This window comes from Rhamphochromis sp. 'chilingali', assembly GCF_963969265.1.
Source record: "Rhamphochromis sp. 'chilingali' genome assembly, chromosome: 15".
NCBI lineage: Eukaryota > Metazoa > Chordata > Actinopteri > Cichliformes > Cichlidae > Rhamphochromis > Rhamphochromis sp. 'chilingali'.
The window spans coordinates 16,019,464-16,039,339 of record NC_137942.1 but is presented as its reverse complement, the minus strand read 5'-3'; the positions used below and the strand labels follow the sequence as shown (position 1 = coordinate 16,039,339).

General features: G+C 38.8%; 2 protein-coding genes across 2 annotated transcripts; both read left to right on the top strand.

Moving 5' to 3' along the window:
- The first annotated feature begins 8,802 nt into the window (after positions 1–8,802).
- LOC308411919 (ras-related C3 botulinum toxin substrate 1-like) lies at positions 8,803–12,691 on the top strand. Its single transcript, XM_080905974.1, has 6 exons — positions 8,803–8,968; positions 9,800–9,871; positions 10,126–10,243; positions 10,737–10,799; positions 11,883–12,042; positions 12,150–12,691. Exons 1-6 carry the CDS (start codon positions 8,934–8,936, stop codon positions 12,278–12,280), a joined length of 579 nt encoding a protein of 192 aa, XP_080762100.1. The 5' UTR covers positions 8,803–8,933; the 3' UTR covers positions 12,281–12,691.
- Positions 12,692–14,116: 1,425 nt separating this feature from the next.
- On the top strand, positions 14,117–18,926 carry LOC308411916 (ras-related C3 botulinum toxin substrate 1-like). The gene is made up of 6 exons (XM_080905971.1): positions 14,117–14,186; positions 15,442–15,513; positions 15,936–16,053; positions 16,328–16,390; positions 17,963–18,131; positions 18,237–18,926. Exons 1-6 carry the CDS (start codon positions 14,152–14,154, stop codon positions 18,365–18,367), a joined length of 588 nt encoding a protein of 195 aa, XP_080762097.1. The 5' UTR covers positions 14,117–14,151; the 3' UTR covers positions 18,368–18,926.
- The last annotated feature ends 950 nt before the right edge of the window (positions 18,927–19,876 follow it).

The following is a 19,876-nucleotide window of genomic DNA, read 5'->3' as shown; positions in this document are numbered from 1 at the left end:
GCCACCCATTAAGTTTATGTTGCGTGTGTAAAAACTCACATGGATTCAAACCGATTAAACCACAATATTGTTTTACTGCATCAATAAACGTATTCGAATTTTAGAGTAAATTACCAAGAAAAAGCCCGAGAGATCTTTCAAATCCTATTTTGCCTGACGCGAAAGTCCAAAGAAATGAATAGGAATGCACAAATTACGTCATTTCCTCATTCAGCGTGTTATTTCTTTTAAAGAACCAAGATAAACATGTATTACATTATAATACATTGTTTCAGCTGCATATATGGTTTGTTTTTAGGATGTTTCACATGCCCAGAGTTTGTCTGGGCGTCTGGCCCCAGGGCACCGGATGCACCATCTGCTGGTGGTGCAGGCTAACTTCATTTTTATTTTGTTTTATTTTTTTTATTTTCCCTTAGGAGTGGTGACAGCTGTTTTGCTTCATAGCTTCCAGAACAACCCACGAAGGCGTGGGAATGTAGGGAGGGATCTTCTGAATAACATCGGGTTAAACTGCTAAATAAAGTGATCCAGTTAAAGTTAAGAAATTATCCCGAATCGCGAGTCGGAATTTTAATCTGGAATTCTCCTTCAAGTCGGACTCCCCACTCGGAAAGTCGGAAAAGCAAAAAATTTGAACTGGTTTGGAGGGTTGGGTTGACAGAGGGAGATACAGAAGAGGTGCAGAGCGACGGCGACCCCTAAAGGGAAAGAAGAAAAAGAAAGTCGGACGCTTCCCAACAATCCCGGCTTCAGAATCCACACCAGTGTTTTTAAGTGTTTTTGTTTTGTTCTTTTGTCGTCTAAGAAGTTGCCGTGAAGTTCGGTATATACGAGTACCGATTGATCCAGATACTCTGAGAAAGAACAGCACGAAGTCTTTATCCTGCAACTTTTAAATTGTTTTTTCATTTTATTTGTGGAAGTAACAGGTTCTGTTACATAAATACAATAAATTATACATACGCAATAAATAAATAAATACGCAATAAATTATAAAGCGATTTTAATGCTTTTTTTTTTTAACTCCTATTTTTTCAGCGATGCGTTTGGAAATTATTTTATCTTTTTCTTTCTCTGCTCTATTTTGAATTAAAAAGTGTTTTTAAAAGCCTGCGGGTAATTGCATTCTTTTTAATTGCGTTTCAGAGCTTCTCATAGTTTTTGGAATTGGGGTTGTATTTGATGATATTGATAAAAACCCAATCAAAACAATAATTCCTGCAGTTCCTTACATTGTGACACAAAGCTTTCACTCTATTCCCATGAAAGCTGACACTAACTCTAACCAGCACAGGTAACTATAGTTAAGATATATCTTCTCATACTGTATAACTTTTCATTTAATCAAATGTTTTTATTTAAAGTAATCTAAAATGAAAAATCATGGAGATTCTGGGGAAAAGTAAAAAGTCCAGTGAGGACGTCAAAAAAATGCAAAATTATGAATGTGGAAAGGTAATTTTTTGCAGAATTGGTCCAGTGCATCATCATCATCATTATTATTATTATTCTTGTAGGTATCTGTTGAAATTATTCTTTTATAAAGAAAACTACTGTAATTACAGTTCACAACTGGTAGTATTACACATATTACTATGTAATTTGAGTGGACTTTTCCTGTTTTTAGTTATTTATTTTATCAAGCCATATACAGTTCTCTGAGGTGCCATTAACTGGAATAGTGGATTTGTTCAATCATCTCTAAAAGTAATAAATTTGAGAGTATTATACATATGATAATGTAATATGAGTGAACTTTGCTTTTTTTAATTTTTTAATTTTTTCTAAAACTGTACAGATATGAGGTAAGACTCGCCACATGTAGAGTCATGGTAAACCAATGACTGTACAGTACTCTAGAGTCATTGGGGTAAACCTGAATAGCAGTCCAGTGAAACTAATACATCACCAGAACTATTCAATTCAATTCCATATATATAGATCCAATCCACACCAACTGTTGTCTCAACGTGTAAGACCCTAGAATATAAATTACAAATGTTTAATTAGAATTATTGATTATGGAAAATTATATAACATTATAACAAATTATATGCAACACTACAATGTTTCTAAATGTGCAATATTATGGAAGCAATACAATAATACTGTATATAAATGGATTAGATGGAGTATTTACGGACTTTTATTTTTGTGTTGTTTTATTTTAGTTATATGACACTTAACTGTGAGCTGGGAGACGTGAATGAAAATTTACTGAAATATTTCTTCAATGTCGCAATATTAAATATCCTGTTAAAACAGCTTTATAATTTGTCATGTATGTCTAATACGTTATTATAATAACTTGTATTACTTATTAATCACAAGGTAAAGGTTTATTTTTGCAAATAAAATGAAAACTGATTCAAAGCTACAGGATAAAGACGTCTTTCAGTGGGTTTCTGGATTTCTGGACGGCACCAGTACCGTAATATTAAGAATAGAGGAGCAGGAAAATTCAAGGTGCGTCTGGCTTGACCTCGACTTGATGAGTGCTGATCGCTCCGACCATCCGGTTAAAAGGAAAGCAGCATGATGAGCATCGATCTGGGATTAGCTGGCTCTCGGGCTACCGTTAAATGCGTTGTCGTACGTTTATTTAATCGGTATTAGTTCATGTTTTAAACCTGATTTTTACCTTTAAATATAACATTAGCTAAAGGTTTGGTGTTTTCATGATATCATAATTTCAAACTTGATAGGGGGGAGGCTACAATTTTGGATGCTATATCTTTTATTTATTTTATTTTATTTTTATTTTTTGGAACAAAAAAAATAATAAATATGCTAAACAATTTCTGATCCACCATTTTTATTTTCAGCATCCCAGCCTCTGATTTTTAGCACTGCATCTCCAAACAGTGTGCTCAAACGTTAAATCCACAAACTGACTTTCACTTTCAAAAGTGCTTCACTCAGTACTGAAAGGGAAAGCGATAGACGACAGTGCTGGGAACACCTGATCCCGTTCCACCTCAGCTTTCATGAAGCCACTAAGCAGCGCTGTTTCAGGGGAAAAACTACAGTTTAACTTAATAAAGGAGGAGAAGCATCAGCAGAAAAATAATCAAAGCAGGAAGTTTTCTTGAGAATATAGAGGAATATTTATTTATTTATTAGTTTTTAAATCGACAGCATTTTATGCTGTTGTGGTTTTTACATTATTTTCTAGGTTGTCTCATGTAGTAACACTTTGTAGACACAAACACAGCAACGTGTAGTACTATGTCTGATGGATTCCTTTGTTTTGGTGATGGTGTTTTCAGAATGGAAAATTCTATTATGACACATTGTATGTTAGATTAAGATATTTTTAAATGTACAATATTATGTAGAATACTATGAAAGCAATTTCGCACTACTTTTTGCTGGTATATCACATAAAATCCCTTTCATTTTGTCATTGTAACATGGCAAATTGTGGAAAAGTTCAGGGTGTACAAATACTGTTTCAAGGCATTGCACATTCCAAATGATTAGATCGATCAGGGATTTAGAAAAGTAACACAACTGGTACTGACCTGACCCCAGCCATGCAAAAGGTGCAGTCTCCTCAGTTCATACCTATGATTGGTTTTTTTTTTCCTTTCCCCAATAAATGCTAATCCAGCCTCTTCTCCCTTACAGAGGAGTGGGTAAGACCTGTCTGCTCACCAGCTACACCACCAATGCCTTTCCGGGAGAGGAAATCCCCTCGGTGTGAGTATCCAAAAGTGCAGTGCAGTGAACATTTATTTATTTATGCAAAAATAGCAGTCAGTAATCAATCATCCTCTTCACTTCATGATCAAGCTGGGATCATGTTGCAGAATCATATAATGTGAGAGCTTGGCTTGTGGAAGAGGCAACAATCACAGCAGTTCACTCTAACTATCCATCCATCCATCCATCCATCCACTTCTGTTTATCCTTATCAGGGCTGGAGCCAATCCCAGCTGTCATAGGTCAAGAGGTGGGGTACATCCTGGACAGGTCGAGAGTGTAACTAGCCAAGAAAAATATGTGTTACAGAAAGTTATGAGGAAACTCCACCTAATCTGATTCTGTTCCAGCTGTGGAAAGTGCATCCTCATTACTGTAACTGTGGGATGATACACAGGCTTTTGGTTCAGTTAGATTTAAAAAATGAGTGAATATTTCTTTAGAGAGAGCAGAAGCCGCTAAAGGGCAAAATAAATAAGAGGAAAGGTTGATTTCCATTTAGGTTCTGTGTCTCTTTTGTTTTTTAAATTTTAGTAGAGGTAATGTTTTAACAGTTTATATTAAACTAAGTTTAGCTCATTCACACTTCATCACTTCTGTCAGGTTCGACCACTACTCTTCCAATGTTATGGTGGATGGGAACCCAGTGACCCTGGCTCTCTGGGATACGGCAGGACAAGCAGACTATGACAAACTTCGCCCACTTTCTTACTCACAGACGGTACAAAAAAAAGATCACATACAAAAAAAAGATCACAATGCTGTGTTAAAGTTCACTTACAGTAAAACTGGCCTGTATTTATATAGCGCTTTACTAGTCCCTAAGGACCCCAAAGCGGTTTACATATCCAGTCATCCACCTATTCACACACACATTCACACACTGGTGATGCCAAGCTACATTGTAGCCACAGCCACCCTGACAGAGGCGAGGCTGCCAGACACTGGCGCCACCGGGCCCTCTGACCACCACCAGTAGGCAACAGGTGAAGTGTCTTGCCCAAGGACACAACGACCGAGACTGTCCAAGCCGGGGCTCGAACCGTACTTGAGCCTTGCCTCATTTCTTTAGAGAAATGTTTCTTTTTTTGTAGTTTGGCTATATCTTAAGCCATTTAACACTGACTCGTGAATCATTCAGGAATAAAAAAGGCACCTAACTCAAGGGATGATCCATCGGCCATTCACCAATGCCTCATCAGAAATTACCTCAGTTAAAGGGCGATTGTCAAGAAACCTTTCCTGACAGAACATTATTAAAGCAGTGTGGGATCCCCTTGATGGGGAATATAAGAAAAGACAGCCAGTATCCAAAGACGTATGCTGTACAGTCATTCCACTTTGGAAAATAACAGTTCCAAGAAATACTAAAAGCCCCAAATTACCATGACAGTCATGTTCATAATCAGAGTATGTAAACTCCACAAGTGTATGCATGCACATTTAAATAAATTGCTGCACCAATTTTTTTGCAAAATACAAAGAGATTAGGTTCTGACTGCTTTGTTTCTTTGTCTTACCAGGACATTTTTCTTATCTGCTTTTCGCTTGTGTGTTGTACCTCGTATGAAAACGTCCGTCATAAGGTGAGCAGTGGCTGTATTATGGAAAGATTTTTTTATGGGGTTAGCTTGTTTAGGTTTTACTAGTCCAGCTCTCAGTGTCAGTACCATGATGTTTACTCATTTTATGCCTGTTCTGTAGATGGAAACCTGATAAATAATAGAAAAATACAGTAATATTGCCTGAAGGATCCTGACATGTTAAAGAGTGGAAATTTTGGAAATGTCACATAATGGGTGAAGTGTCTGCAGATATGGACACTGTACCTGTCTGTTGTAGTGAAGAGAGCTGAGCATGAAAGCAAAGCTGCTGATTTACTATTCTGTGTCCCTGCCTTCACCTATCGTCACAAGCTTGCGTAGTGACTGAAAGAATGAGATTTCAGATTTTAGCAGCAGAAATGAGCTTTCTTTGAAGGCTAGCCTCACCCTTAGAGATAGTGTGCAGAGTTTAGTTGTTTGGGAGTGACTCAGAGTAAAGCTGCCACTCCTCTACATCAAAAGGAGTCAACTGAGGTAGTTAAGGCAACCTGACTAAGATGCCTCCAGGGTGCCTCGTGGACAAAGTCTTCCAGGGATGTACTTCCTTGGAGTAGATCCAGGACACACTGAAGAGATTGCATTTCTTGGCCGGCTTGAAAATGCCTAGGTGTTCCCCACAGATAAGCCTGAGGAGGTAGCTTTGGGGTGGGAGGTCTGGACAAGTGACAGAAAATATATGGAAGGAACTTTATCTAACTTGGAGGCAACCATTCAAATCCACACCAAGAGTCTACAGGGAGTGCAGAATTATTAGGCAAGTTGTATTTTTGAGGAATAATTTTATTATTGAACAACAACCATGTTCTCAATGAACCCAAAAAACTCATTAATATCAAAGCTGAATGTTTTGGAAGTAGTTTTTAGTTTGTTTTTAGTTTTAGCTATTTTAGGGGGATATCTGTGTGTGCAGGTGACTATTACTGTGCATAATTATTAGGCAACTTAACAAAAAACAAATATATACCCATTTCAATTATTTATTTTTACCAGTGAAACCAATATAACATCTCCACATTCACAAATATACGTTTCTGACATTCAAAAACAAAACAAAAACAAATCAGCGACCAATATAGCCACCTTTCTTTGCAAGGACACTCAAAAGCCTGCCATCCATGGATTCTGTCAGTGTTTTGATCTGTTCACCATCAACATTGCGTGCAGCAGCAACCACAGCCTCCCAGACACTGTTCAGAGAGGTGTACTGTTGTCCCTCCTTGTAAATCTCACATTTGATGATGGACCACAGGTTCTCAATGGGGTTCAGATCAGGTGAACAAGGAGGCCATGTCATTAGTTTTTCTTCTTTTATACCCTTTCTTGCCAGCCACGCTGTGGAGTACTTGGACGCGTGTGATGGAGCATTGTCCTGCATGAAAATCATGTTTTTCTTGAAGGATGCAGACTTCTTCCTGTACCACTGCTTGAAGAAGGTGTCTTCCAGAAACTGGCAGTAGGACTGGGAGTTGAGCTTGACTCCATCCTCAACCCGAAAAGGCCCCACAAGCTCATCTTTGATGATACCAGCCCAAACCAGTACTCCACCTCCACCTTGCTGGCGTCTGAGTCGGACTGGAGCTCTCTGCCCTTTACCAATCCAGCCACGGGCCCATCCATCTGGCCCATCAAGACTCACTCTCATTTCATCAGTCCATAAAACCTTAGAAAAACCAGTCTCGAGATATTTCTTGGCCCAGTCTTGACGTTTCAGCTTGTGTGTCTTGTTCAGTGGTGGTCGTCTTTCAGCCTTTCTTACCTTGGCCATGTCTCTGAGTATTGCACACCTTGTGCTTTTGGGCACTCCAGTGATGTTGCAGCTCTGAAATATGGCCAAACTGGTGGCAAGTGGCATCTTGGCAGCTGCACGCTTGACTTTTCTCAGTTCATGGGCAGTTATTTTGCGCCTTGGTTTTTCCACACGCTTCTTGCGACCCTGTTGACTATTTTGAATGAAACGCTTGATTGTTCGATGATCACGCTTCAGAAGCTTTGCAATTTTGAGACTGCTGCATCCCTCTGCAAGATATCTCACTATTTTTGACTTTTCTGAGCCTGTCAAGTCCTTCTTTTGACCCATTTTGCCAAAGGAAAGGACGTTGCCTAATAATTATGCACACCTGATATAGGGTGTTGATGTCATTAGACCACACCCCTTCTCATTACAGAGATGCACATCACCTAATATGCTTAATTGGTAGTAGGCTTTGGAGCCTATACAGCTTGGAGTAAGACAACATGCATGAAGAGGATGATGTGGACAAAATACTCATTTGCCTAATAATTCTGCACTCCCTGTATATGCAAAAGAAAGTATATGATACAATGTAGTTTGTTGAGATTTTATTTAATAAAGGTACACACTTTTTTAAGTTGGAACTGACCAAAGAATCGTTTGTATTCTTCTGAATTTTTTTTTGAAAGTTTTGACTATATGTGTGTGTGTATTTCAAGCTTTTACAAGTAAAAAAAACTTCAAAACCTTTGCTCTGTCATCTCAAAGGTTTAACACACACCTGACCGCCTGCTGCTGTTCATTCAGCTCCACCATATTTAGCACCTAACAAACTTCAGTTTGTCTTTATGAAGGCAGTCGTGTCACCTTGCTGTCAACAAAGAGCTTGAAGTAACCATCTGTGAAGTTTTGTTGCCTCCACTTTTCATGTGCCATAACCTGTTTACACAGAAGTTAGACTCACTCACTTTGTTAATCTGACACCATCCGTTTTCAATTACCTCACTTAAAAAAAAAGCCAATAAAATCTTGTATGAGCATATGACTTTAAGTGTGGACGAAAGCCCGAAAGGTTCATTAAGAGACTTGCCTTATCGGAGGAATAATAACACTGTTACACAGTTGAAACAAAAACAATACAAGCGCGGCAAATTTTTTAAACCTCAGAAGCGGTTGCTGCTGCTACTTCCGGAGCAGCCCGTGAAATATGGGAATATATCCAGGAAGTTTATGAGTCAACTCGCATTAAAAGTTATGACGTTATCTGGAGCTCCTCCAAAAGGGAGTTTCAACTGGAATTCTCTTTAAATTCGGATTTTCCACTTGGAAAGTCCGAGAAGTCAAAGGATGCTGAATATGGAGCTGTCTGGCAGGAGGAAAAGAGGAAGACCACAGAGAAGATCCGTAGATGTAGCGAAGCAGGACATGCAGACGGTTGGGGTGACAGGAGAGGATGCAAGGTGTGGGGACAGATGGAGACCTTTAAAGGAAACAGACGAAGGAAGAAAGTGGGAGAAGTCCCACCAATCCCGACTTGTGACTCGAGGTGACAACAGTGCGTGCAAACAGTATATAACAAAACTGTAATACTTGAAGGCTCTAGTACCACCTGATGTGTACTTATGATCGAGCGGGCTCTATCCAGGAATATGTTACAACAGCAACAACAACGAAAAACATGCTTTGCTTTGTCGTAGCTCCTGATAGGCGGAGGCCTCCACCATGGTGCAAAAAAAAAAAACCTGTTTTCCGAGCACTGGAACGCGGACGACATTCCCAGCGCAGCACCAGCATCCAACTTTCAAGGTTAAAGCAAGGCAGCATGATGAGAATGAGCTGTTGTTGGCTGGCTCCCGGGCTAACAGCATTTCTCCAGCTGCTACAGCACAATGCAACCCATTAAGTGTGTTGTCGTTGGAGATGGGTGAGTTCATTTCATATAAGTAGTTAATATTGATATTTTACAGGTGGTTAGCGATGCTGCAATTTCAAACTCGATGCTGACACATTAAAGGCAATTAATCACCACGGAATGTCGCATAAAATGAGATGAATATAAGGCAAAACCGTGTGAAGTGGTGAAGTCGGGAGCCGAAGTTTTTTGCTTTTTAATGTCCGTTAGTTACTTCAGCATCTAACTAGCCCTACAGAAGACGAGAGAGCATAAAGGGAGTAATATTTTTCTTATTTAGCAGATCATTTCAAATGCAACGTTTCTATCAGCTCAGCAAACATCAGCAAACACACAAACTTTTTATGTGCAGTTTGACTCAAAGTGTGTTGCTAGTTAAAGGTCCAGCTGTTGTATTTCACAGGGAGAAAAGAAAGAGCTAACTTCACTCAGCGAAAGATTAGAAAGACATACATCGATAATATCGATACCTACTCTGTTATTGGTATTGGACTGATACTAGCGCAATAGGATCAATACTTTTCTTTCCTCTAAGTTCAGTGTGGAACCCACTGAATTGTGGGTTTGTTTTATTTATTTATTTATTTATTTTATTTAACTAATTATTGTGGAAATAATTAGTTAACACATAATCCTAACTAACTACATGATCATTGATCAGTGGCCATTCACAGAGTGTTTATAAGCTTGGGGAAAACGTATAAAAGACTGAAGAAGTCACTTGGATGAGTGACGAAACGTTTCTCCCGCTGAAAACGCTACGTCCAGATGAACAGTAACAACTTTTGGTGAGTTTTTTGCCTTCTTTCAATAAATGCTAATCCAGCCTCTTCTTCATTCCAGAGCAGTGGGTAAGACCTGTCTGCTCATCGGCTACACCACCAATGCCTTTCCCGGAGAGGAAATCCCCTCTGTGTAAGTCAGTAATTGGTTTTTCATCCTCCTGCACAATCCTTACACAATCATGCTTGGCATCGCTTGACATCGTGTGAATTTTTTATATTAAAATTAGCCTTGCAGAGGATTTTAGAATCATAGGAGTGGAATAATGAAACAATAAATCAATCGATTTCCCTTGTTCTCCTGTTTTTTATTTTAGTAGAGGTAATGTTTTACCAGTTTATATTAAGCCTGAAGGTTTAGCTTCTACGCACTTCATTTTCTATCAGGTTCGACAACTACTCCACCAATGTTATGGTGGATGGGAAGTCAGTGAACCTGGGCCTTTGGGATACAGCAGGACAAGAAGACTACGACAGACTCCGCCCCCTTTCCTACCCAGAGACGGTACAACAACCACAACAAAAACATGATTACGTTCTGATTGTCAGCAATCACTCAATGTTGTGCTATAGTTCACTTACATTATTGTGCAAAAGTCTCCCCTCATTTCCTGATATCTCACTTCTAAGTCTTCTTGAGCAATAGTTCTACAGTGTTTATTTACTTATTTAATTAACCCATTTAAAAATCATGTATAAAAACGAACTTAAGCTGAGGGATGAACCACTGTTATGTCGACAGATTTTTAATTGTGTTTTCCAGCACTTTGTTACTATAAACCTGTTGCAAAAACATTATTTATTCCCATTTCTTTAGTTGAATTGACTAAAAATCTCAAACGTAACAATTTAACAGACATTTAAAAAAGTATTTCTGCACAAACAAGGTGATTTCCAAAGAGCTATTAGCTAAAGATTTGGCATAAAACTCAAAAACCCTTCTTAACAGGAAGTGGTTGTTACAGGCAGTGATTACTTCGGTATTTCTGTCTTACCAGAATGTGTTTCTCATCTGCTTTTCACTCGTGATGCCTGCCTCGTATGAAAACGTTCGTCATAAGGTGAGTAGTCGACATCATGTTGTTCATTCATTTCATGCCTGTGCTGCCAAACAGGCACAAGCAATTGTAGATGGAAAACTAATCAATAAGCTCATTGGGAAAATGCAGCTACAGTTCCTGAAAGATCCTAATATGATGGAAAGTAAAGTTGTAACTAACAGGAAGTTGTGTAGGTAATTATAGTACAGATTCCAACTTGTCATAAAATGAAAGGAACACAGGAAAGTGGAGACAGCTGACAAATGTTTATCTTAAGATAAACTTAAGCAAATTCTTATGCTTAAGAATTTGTCATCAAATTCTTACCCAATGTGTGAGGGTGTGTTGGGAGATCTGGCAGAGGACCTGGTCTACATATTATTTAGCTTGATATTAGACACATTTGTCAGTGTGTCACACTTGTTTCCCACTTAAGTTTAACACCATGTGCGGTATAACCACTTTCCATTGGAAAGGGTGTAAGAGACCAACACCAAACAAGACCAAGTTTTGTTTGTTTTCTATAAATTTTGAACTTGAAGATGTCAAACTTTGCCTATTCTTTGAATTATTGTAGCGTAGTAATGAACCAAATAGATAAATATTTACCCCCCCAAAAAAGGACTTCCACTAGGTTTACAAGAAACCGTCAATTAGTCACAATCCAAACAGCAGACAGAAAAGTCACTCATATCACCAAGTGGGCAAATGTCACTGGCTGATGGCACAAGTCACACCCCTACTCTAGGTGTGTTTGGCTGCGCAGAGGTTTCCCCCTTATAGCCAAGAGTTTTACTGGATCAGGATTTGGGGCAAAATGGTGCATTGTTTATTTGCAGTTCCATCAAAAAGTGTTTACTGAATTACATTTTCAGAGATAGTTTTGAGAGATCTTTACAGAAGTTAGGATAACAAAGACTGGAAATATTGGAAAATCTGGTTATTCTAGTTTTTGTGCACAGCTGGGATTCTTGGTTTGCATCTTTAGCAGGCTTCTCATGCAAATGGCAATTAGTTGCAGCACTGATAAAATAAAGTGTTCAAGATAACACTGAACGATCTAAAACATTATATCCCTAAATTGTAAATGTTATCTCTGTGTAGTGGTGCCATGAGGTGAGACACCATTGTCCCAACACTCCCATAATCCTCGTAGGCACCAAACTGGACCTGAGAGATGACAAGGACACCCTGGAGAAGCTGAAGAAGAATAAAATCTCTCCAATTACTTATTCTCAAGGAGTGGCCCTGTCCAAAGAGATTGGTAATGGCTTCAGTTATCTCTGATACTTTTTTAAATGGTTAATTATAATTCATGGAAGACAGCAGATTCCAGTAATAAACCAGCTGCCTTCTTTTTCCCGTCCTTAGGTTCTGTCCAGTACCTGGAGTGCTCAGCCCTGACGCAACGTGGCGTTAAAACTGTGTTTGATGAAGTCGTTCGGGCTGTCCTGTGCCCTTCACCCATCAAAAAGAAGGCAAATAAATGCTCTGTCCTCTAAGACTTCCTTCACTGGAACTGTTACAGGGGAACGTGACTGCTACTGGTGAGGGTGGCTGAAGAAATACAAGAAAAACACCAGTACACATGCACAAAAACAATGTATTTCTGTCCTTCCATAACAGTTTCCATGTTTCCATGTAACAGTTATACCAATACACTGTCACTAATACTTGGTTGCTTGATGGGAACACTTGTTGGCTGCCCCACCCCACAAGTTACTCAGCTACCCAGTACTCACCCCTAGACCGTGGTTGCCCTTCTAGTTATTTATATTAGATAGCTATTATTCAAAAAGTTATTTGAATTCATCTTTATTATGTCTTCCTCTTTACTTGTACAGTCAGTCTGAGCACTTCACTGTACGATATACTTCTATAACTGTGTATGTGACAAATAAAATTGAAACATTCTTGAAGACCTGGAATTTAAATGTGCTTACCTGGAAAGTGTGCTTGTGTTGATGAAACATCATTTTCACTACTAGCCATAGAATATCTCCATTTCTCATGCACTGCAGCGAGCTTGTGTCTGCTTGAGGCAGCTTAGTCACGTGACAACAACAAAACAGCAGAGCAGGGAGGAGGATGAGGAGTGATGTGTGCGTGTGTGTGTGTGTGTGTGTGTGTGTGTGTGTGTGTGTGTGTGTGTGTGTGTGTGTGTGAGGGCGAGATGAGTATGTCTGCACTGGCATGGTTACTGTTTGATGAAACAGCAGCAAAATGTTGAATTTAGAGTAGAAAAACACATTTAAGTTTCAATCCTGTCACACTATCGACCCGTCCACTCATATTGGCTTTTTTAAATATCTCAGATGTGGTGGCTGCTGTTGTGCTTCATAATTTATGAGTAAGCTCATGTTAAATGCTAGATAATATTATCTCAAGTTATAGTTATGAAGATATCTGGAGCTCCGAGTTGGAATTTCAACAGGAATTTCCCCCTTAAGTCAGATTTGCTACTCGGAAAGTCCAAGAAGTCAAAGGATGTCAAATATGGAGCTGTCTGGCAGGAAAAAAGAGAAAGACTACAGAGAAGATCCACGGATGTAGTGAAGGAGGAAGTGGAGAGGATTGGGGTGACAGGTGAGGATGGCAGCTCCTGCAGCGCAATGCAGAGCATTAAAAGTGTTGCTGTCTGAGGCGGGTGAGTTCACTTAATGTTAGTTTGTTTCACGCCTTTTTTTTCGTGACTCTAGTGAAATATCTAGGTCTCGATAACAAACATAATTTATAGTAGTGTAAATAAAATAAAAAATGACACCTATAGTTTTAGGTTGCTGGGCTTTTGGTGAGTTGGGATTAAACATTTGATTATACTAGTCAAATGTATTAATTAAAGTAAGCTGTCAGTATTTGTGTCTAGCTGCTCGCTGTACTGTCTTTAAGTGTAAAATTCATAAACTATATTCAAGTCAATTCAATTTTATTTATACGGCACCAAATCAGAACAACAACTATTATTATATGAGTATTGGTTTACACACATACACATTTGTATTAACTGCTAAAAAAATAAAAAATAAAGGAACACTTTAAAAACAAATCAGATCTCAATGGGCAAAATCATTAAAGATATTGAGTTATATATTAGTTATATATATATATATATATATATATATATATATATATATATATATATATATATATATATATATATATATATATATATATATATATATATATATATATATGGATGGATGGAGGGCTCCACCTTACCATGGAGCAAAAAACCTGTTTTCCTAGCTTTGACTGTAACACTGACGACACGCCCAGCCCCAGCCCCAGCATCCGACTTTCAAGGTAAACGCAAAGAAGCATGATAAGAAATAAGCTCCTGGGCTGACAGCATTCCTCCAGTTGCTGCAGCGCAATGCAGACCATTAAGTGTGTCGTCGTCGGAGACGGGTGAGTTCAGTTACTCAATATAACTTTATTTTATTTTTTACACCTAGTTTTTACCTGTAAAATGTGATGGCTGTGGCTCAGAGCAGGTAGAGCAGGTCACCGACTGATTGGGAGGTTGCTGGGTTAACCCCGGGTGCTCCAGTTTGTGTGCAAATGCCCTTAGGCCAGATATAAAATCCAAGTTGCTCTCCGATGTGTCCACCTGAGTGTAAATGTTACACTGAAAGCACAGAAAAAGGTGTTTGTATGAATGAGTGAACAAGGCTTTGAGTGCTCAGAGGCAGTGAAGAGTCAGTCCATTTTCATTACATTAGCTAGATATTTAGGATTGTCATGCTACTACTAAAGTTTTCTGTTGTAGTGCAAGAAAGACAAAAAAAACATCACTACTTTTTGGCTGCCATGCTTCTGGTGACAAGTTTTTATTTATATTCTTCATATCTGGCTTTCAAGGCAATTCAGAAAAGAAAGATTTTTCTTATCCTGAGACAGGTGGGAAACTGGAAAAGGGGAGAACAAATAAAGGCAAAAAACCACACTGTCTACAACAGATGAAAAATATCTGAAAGTCATGGCCTTAAGACAGAAAAAACAAATCCAGCAAGGAGATGGGTCTGGCCCTTCAGCTGATCAGTTACTGTTTGCCAAAGCCGCATCAGACATAATCTTTTTCGCATGGTGGCTGTCAGTAATTTACACAAGAACTGGACTTTAAATCAGTCGCAACAGGTTCAGGTCATCAAATATTGGCTTTTGGGCTTGTACATTTGTGCATGTTTCAGTAAACTGTTGCTACATCCCATATTCATTTCAAACTATAAAGAAATGATTACTCAGGACTTTTGCACATTACTATAACTGTGTTATGTTGTTATATTAACACTGTTTATTAAAATAACTGTATAACACAACTGATAACATCTGCTCCCACATTAAAGTTACTGTGTTATGATTAGCTATAGCTGCTACTTTAATGCTAACATTTACTGATAGTTAAACAGCTAGCATTCACATGTGTACCAGATACTTCTGATAACTGTCGTGTTGTGATAAGTGTTGTTCAGTAATGTGGATGTCAGCTACTGTTCATATGTTCAGCTGCCAGTGAGGGGAGGGGCTGTGTGCCTGCCTAAATAGTTTTGGCAACCTGAGTCCAGTGTAACAAAGTTGATTGTCCATCAGTTCAGACACAGCATTGTTGTTGTTTTTTTGCCTTCTCTCAGTAAATGCTAATCCAGCTTCTTCTCACCTACAGAGAAGTAGGTAAGACCTGTCTGCTCATCAACTACACCACCAAAGCCTTTCCTGGAGAGTACATCCCCACAGTGTGAGTATCTCACTTTGCAGTGCAGTGAGTATTTATTTATTTATTAAAGCAAGATTAGCAAACAGTGATCAGGCTCCACCCTCCTTTAAAATCAGTGCATATGAAAATTTGGCTTGCAGAGGAGCTTACAATCACAGCAGTGGACTGTAACTAGACCAGAAATACATGTTACAGGATGTTATGAGGAAACCCTTCAGCCTATCTCATTCTGATCTTAGCTGTTACTGTAACTGTGGCATGAAGTCATTGATAAACAAGCTTCCCAGTGAGTGAAATTTAAGAGAGCAGACGCCATAAAAGTCTACAATAAGGCAGATAAGATATCAACTTCCACTTCAGTTGTTTTTTTCAGTAGTTATATTTTGACAGTCTATATAAAGCCAGAAGGGTTTGGTTTATTTGTGCTTCATCACTTCTGTCAGGTTCGACAACTACTCCGCCAATGTTTTGTTCGATGGGAAGCCGGTGAGCCTGAACCTTTGGGATACAGCAGGACAAGAAGACTATGACAGACTCCGCCCCCTTTCCTACCCACAGACGGTACAACGACCACAAAAAGAAAGATTACACAATGTTGTGCTATACTTCACTTACATTACTGTGCAAAAGATTTGAGTCACTCCTTAGTTCTTTATATTTCACTTCCAGTGAAGTAAGATGTTCCTATGATTTTTTTAAAAGTGGTCTTCAGCAGTAGTTCTCCATGCTTTCTGAAGGTCTTTAAGTTTTCCGTTGGACATTGGCAGCTTTTTCACTGATTTTCAAAATATAAAGAATTGAGGCTCTGACTGTTTTGCTTTCTTTGTCTTACCAGGACATTTTTCTCATCTGCTTTTCCCTCGTGTCTCCTGCGTCATTTGAAAATGTCCGTAATAAGGTGAGTAGTCGCTATATTATGGAAAGGTGGCTGCACAATGTCATCCTATTACGGTTTTACTAATGAAGTACTGACAGTGTCAGTACTGTCATATCAATATCATGACATTTACTTATATTGTGCCTGTGCTGCAAAGCAAGCACAAGCTGCTGTGGATCAAGACCTAACCATAAATTCAAAGGAAAAATGTAACTATATGTCCCAAAGGATTCTATCATGATGGAAAGTAGAAACCGCAACTACAAATTAATTTTATTAGTGAATAATGTCTCAGTTAATTTCTATTAAGTAGTGAGTTTTCATAAAACCAGAAAACGACAAGAAAGTGGAAAAGGGCGACAAAATATTTAGCATTTTTTTACTTTTAAAATGTGCCATCAAAATTAGGTTAGGCATATTTTCTCTTAATAAAAAAGTTTTTTTTACTAAGTGTGAGTACTCTGAAGTGTGACATATGCCAACTAAGCAGCCCACTGCAAGCAGCCAGGAGTAGCAGACTGGATCTCCAAGGTGGAAATCACTGCTGAGAACACAAATGGTCGTCTCACATTTGCCAAAAAGCATCTGGATGATCCCCAAGACCCACAGCATTTCATAAGAACACCATCATACCAACAGTCAAACATGGTGGTGCTAGTATGAGGGTCTGGGCTGCTTTGCTGCTTCAGGACCTGAACAACTTGTTGCAATTGATGGAACCATGAATTTTGCTTTCTACCAGAAAATCCTGAAGAATTTTTGGCCATCAGTTCATGCCCTGAGACTCAAGAGGTCTTGGATTATACAGAAGGGCGATGATCCAAAAAACACCAGCATGTCCACCTCTGTATGGCTCAAAGAAACAAAATTAAGATTTTGGAGTCAAAGTCTGGATTTCAACCTGACTGAGATGATTAGGTAACCTTAAACAGGGCTTTCATGCTTGCAAACCCTCCAGTGGGGCTGAATGAAAACAATTCGGCAGAGAAGAGTGGGTCAAAATTCCTCCACAGTGATGTGAAGTACTCATTGGCAGTTATTACAAATGCTTGATTGCAGTTCTTGCTGCCAAGGATGGCACTACCAGTTATTAGGTTTAGGGGCAATTGCTTTATCACAGTTATTTTAGATAATCTAATGTGTACCAATGCTGACCTATTGCTCTGGCTTTGGATTTCAAAGGTGTCTTACTCCCGTCTTCCCCCTTTAAAAGAAACTTCTTTTGTTTTTTATTTTTTAAATAATGTATCAACTGTATGGCATTGTATGTTTGTAGCCAGGTAATAAGCATTATTTTGTAACATTTAGAGTTAAAGCCTTCAAATAACCAGTCGAACTCACATCCACACCTACAGCCAAATTAGATTCACCACTTAATCCAACATAAATGTCTTTGAGTTGTAGGAGGAAACCCTCAAAAGCACAGGGAGAACATACAAGCTCCATTTAGGAATGCTCCACATGATTCATTCACCAAAAATCAAAAGAATGACAATGCAAATAGGAAGTAGCTGCAGCTTCAATAAAATAAAGTGTTCAAGGTGGTGCAGGCCGAGCTGGGAAGTTAAACTCATAAACATTGTCTCTTTGCAGTGGATTCATGAGGTGAGACACCATTGTCAGAACACTCCCATAATCCTCGTGGGGACCAAAATGGATCTGAGAGATGACAAAGACGCTTTAGAGAAGCACAAGAAGGAGAAGAAGACTAATATCGCTCCCATTAACTACCCTGATGGACTGGCCCTGTCCAAAGAGATTGGTAATGGCTTCAGTTATCTCTAATACTTTTTCTTTTAAATCATCACGGAAGACGGCAGATTCCAGTAATAAACCTGGAATCTGGCTCTCTGTTTCCTGTCTTCAGGTTCTGTCAAGTACCTGGAGTGCTCAGCTTTTACTCAACGTGGTGTTAAAACTCTGTTTGATGAGGCCATCAGGATTGCCGTGTCCCCTCCACCTATCACCAAGAAGACAAAGAAGTGCCTTCTCCTCTAAGACTTCACTGAAACAGTGTATTTCAGATTCTGTCCTTCAATGTGTGCATCAGTTATACAGTTGTAAGGTCAATTTTAGGAGACATTGCTTCCTAAAAGTGTATACTGATTTTTGGTAGTAGAAATGTTTTCAAATAGACTGTACACATGCTGTATTTTAGCCGAAAAGAAATTCTTTGATCTGTTGTCTCTTTAAAACACAGCTGACAGTCGGCTGCTGTTTCCTGCTCAACCACATCAAGCATTTATAAGTTAAAAACGCCACTTTCTCTCTATGGAAGCAGGCGTGTCAACAAAGAGCTTGAACTTGAACTAACCACCTGTGAAGTTTGGAGTAACGTCTTTACTGGTAATTAATTATTTGCCTTAATGGTTCATGTTAATTCACTCCCATGAAGTAAATGAAGTCTGAAGCAGAGAGAAATGAATGTTGTATACGCTTAGCTTTATGAAGAAAAGCTATTGTGCTCTTTTGTTGTTTTTTAAAGCCAAGAAATTCCCCTAAAACAGGTTCTGTTTGTTTTCCTTTGAGCCAAAATGGCAAAAATGGCTGAAGTGTTGCTGACTCACTTATTCTTGTGAATCTTTCATTTATACCATACTGAAAAAATAAAGATTCACCATTATTCGAACATATTTTAATGTAAATAAAAATGTACATTTTTCTCCCGATCACTGATGTAATTAGTTAGAGCAATAAAATAAGATTAGATGTACGTTTTGGGCAACATATTAAACCACAAGAATAACACTTAAAAATATATTTTGCATTATGCTTTTAGAAAAAATCAATTAATGACACTGTCTCAGAAATATCTTCATTAATATACACTCAACTGCTCATCAACACAAAATCTATCCAGACAGTCCTTACAGACAAATAAGCTCAAGACGACTTCCCTGAAGCTCAACCGGAGAATCAGAATAAGCAAGAAAACTGATTTACGTTACTTGTTTGAACCAGATTACTCTGCTTAAACTTCTTCCCTTGCAACCTGAAACCAGATAAGCAGTACATATCAAATGGATGGATGGATCCTGATGCTGCTGGTGGTGTGGGGGCAATTTTCTTCACACACCCGAGTACCAACACCACAGTCTACCTGAGTATTGTTGCTGACCAAGTCCACTTCTTTATGACCACAGCATACCCATCTTCCGACTGCTTCCAGCAGGATAACACACCTCGTCACAAAGCTCAAATCATCTCAAAGTAGTTTCTCAAACATGTCAGTGAGTTCACTGCACTTCAGTGCCCTCCACAGATCTCAGTTGAGTAGAGCACTTTTGGAATGTGGTAGAATGAGAGTCTGTTGGGAGAAAACTCTGTAAAAAACCCAGGAGAAATAAAGACACAATGAGACAAGGTTACTTTTCATGCTTTAACGTGCGCACGGGTGAGCTGCAAAGAACAACTCACGACCATGAACAGAGGCTTGGCATTTTTATAGGCACAAATCACAGAGACAGTGAGAACAGGATAAGAAAATAATAAACAGATAAAATAAAC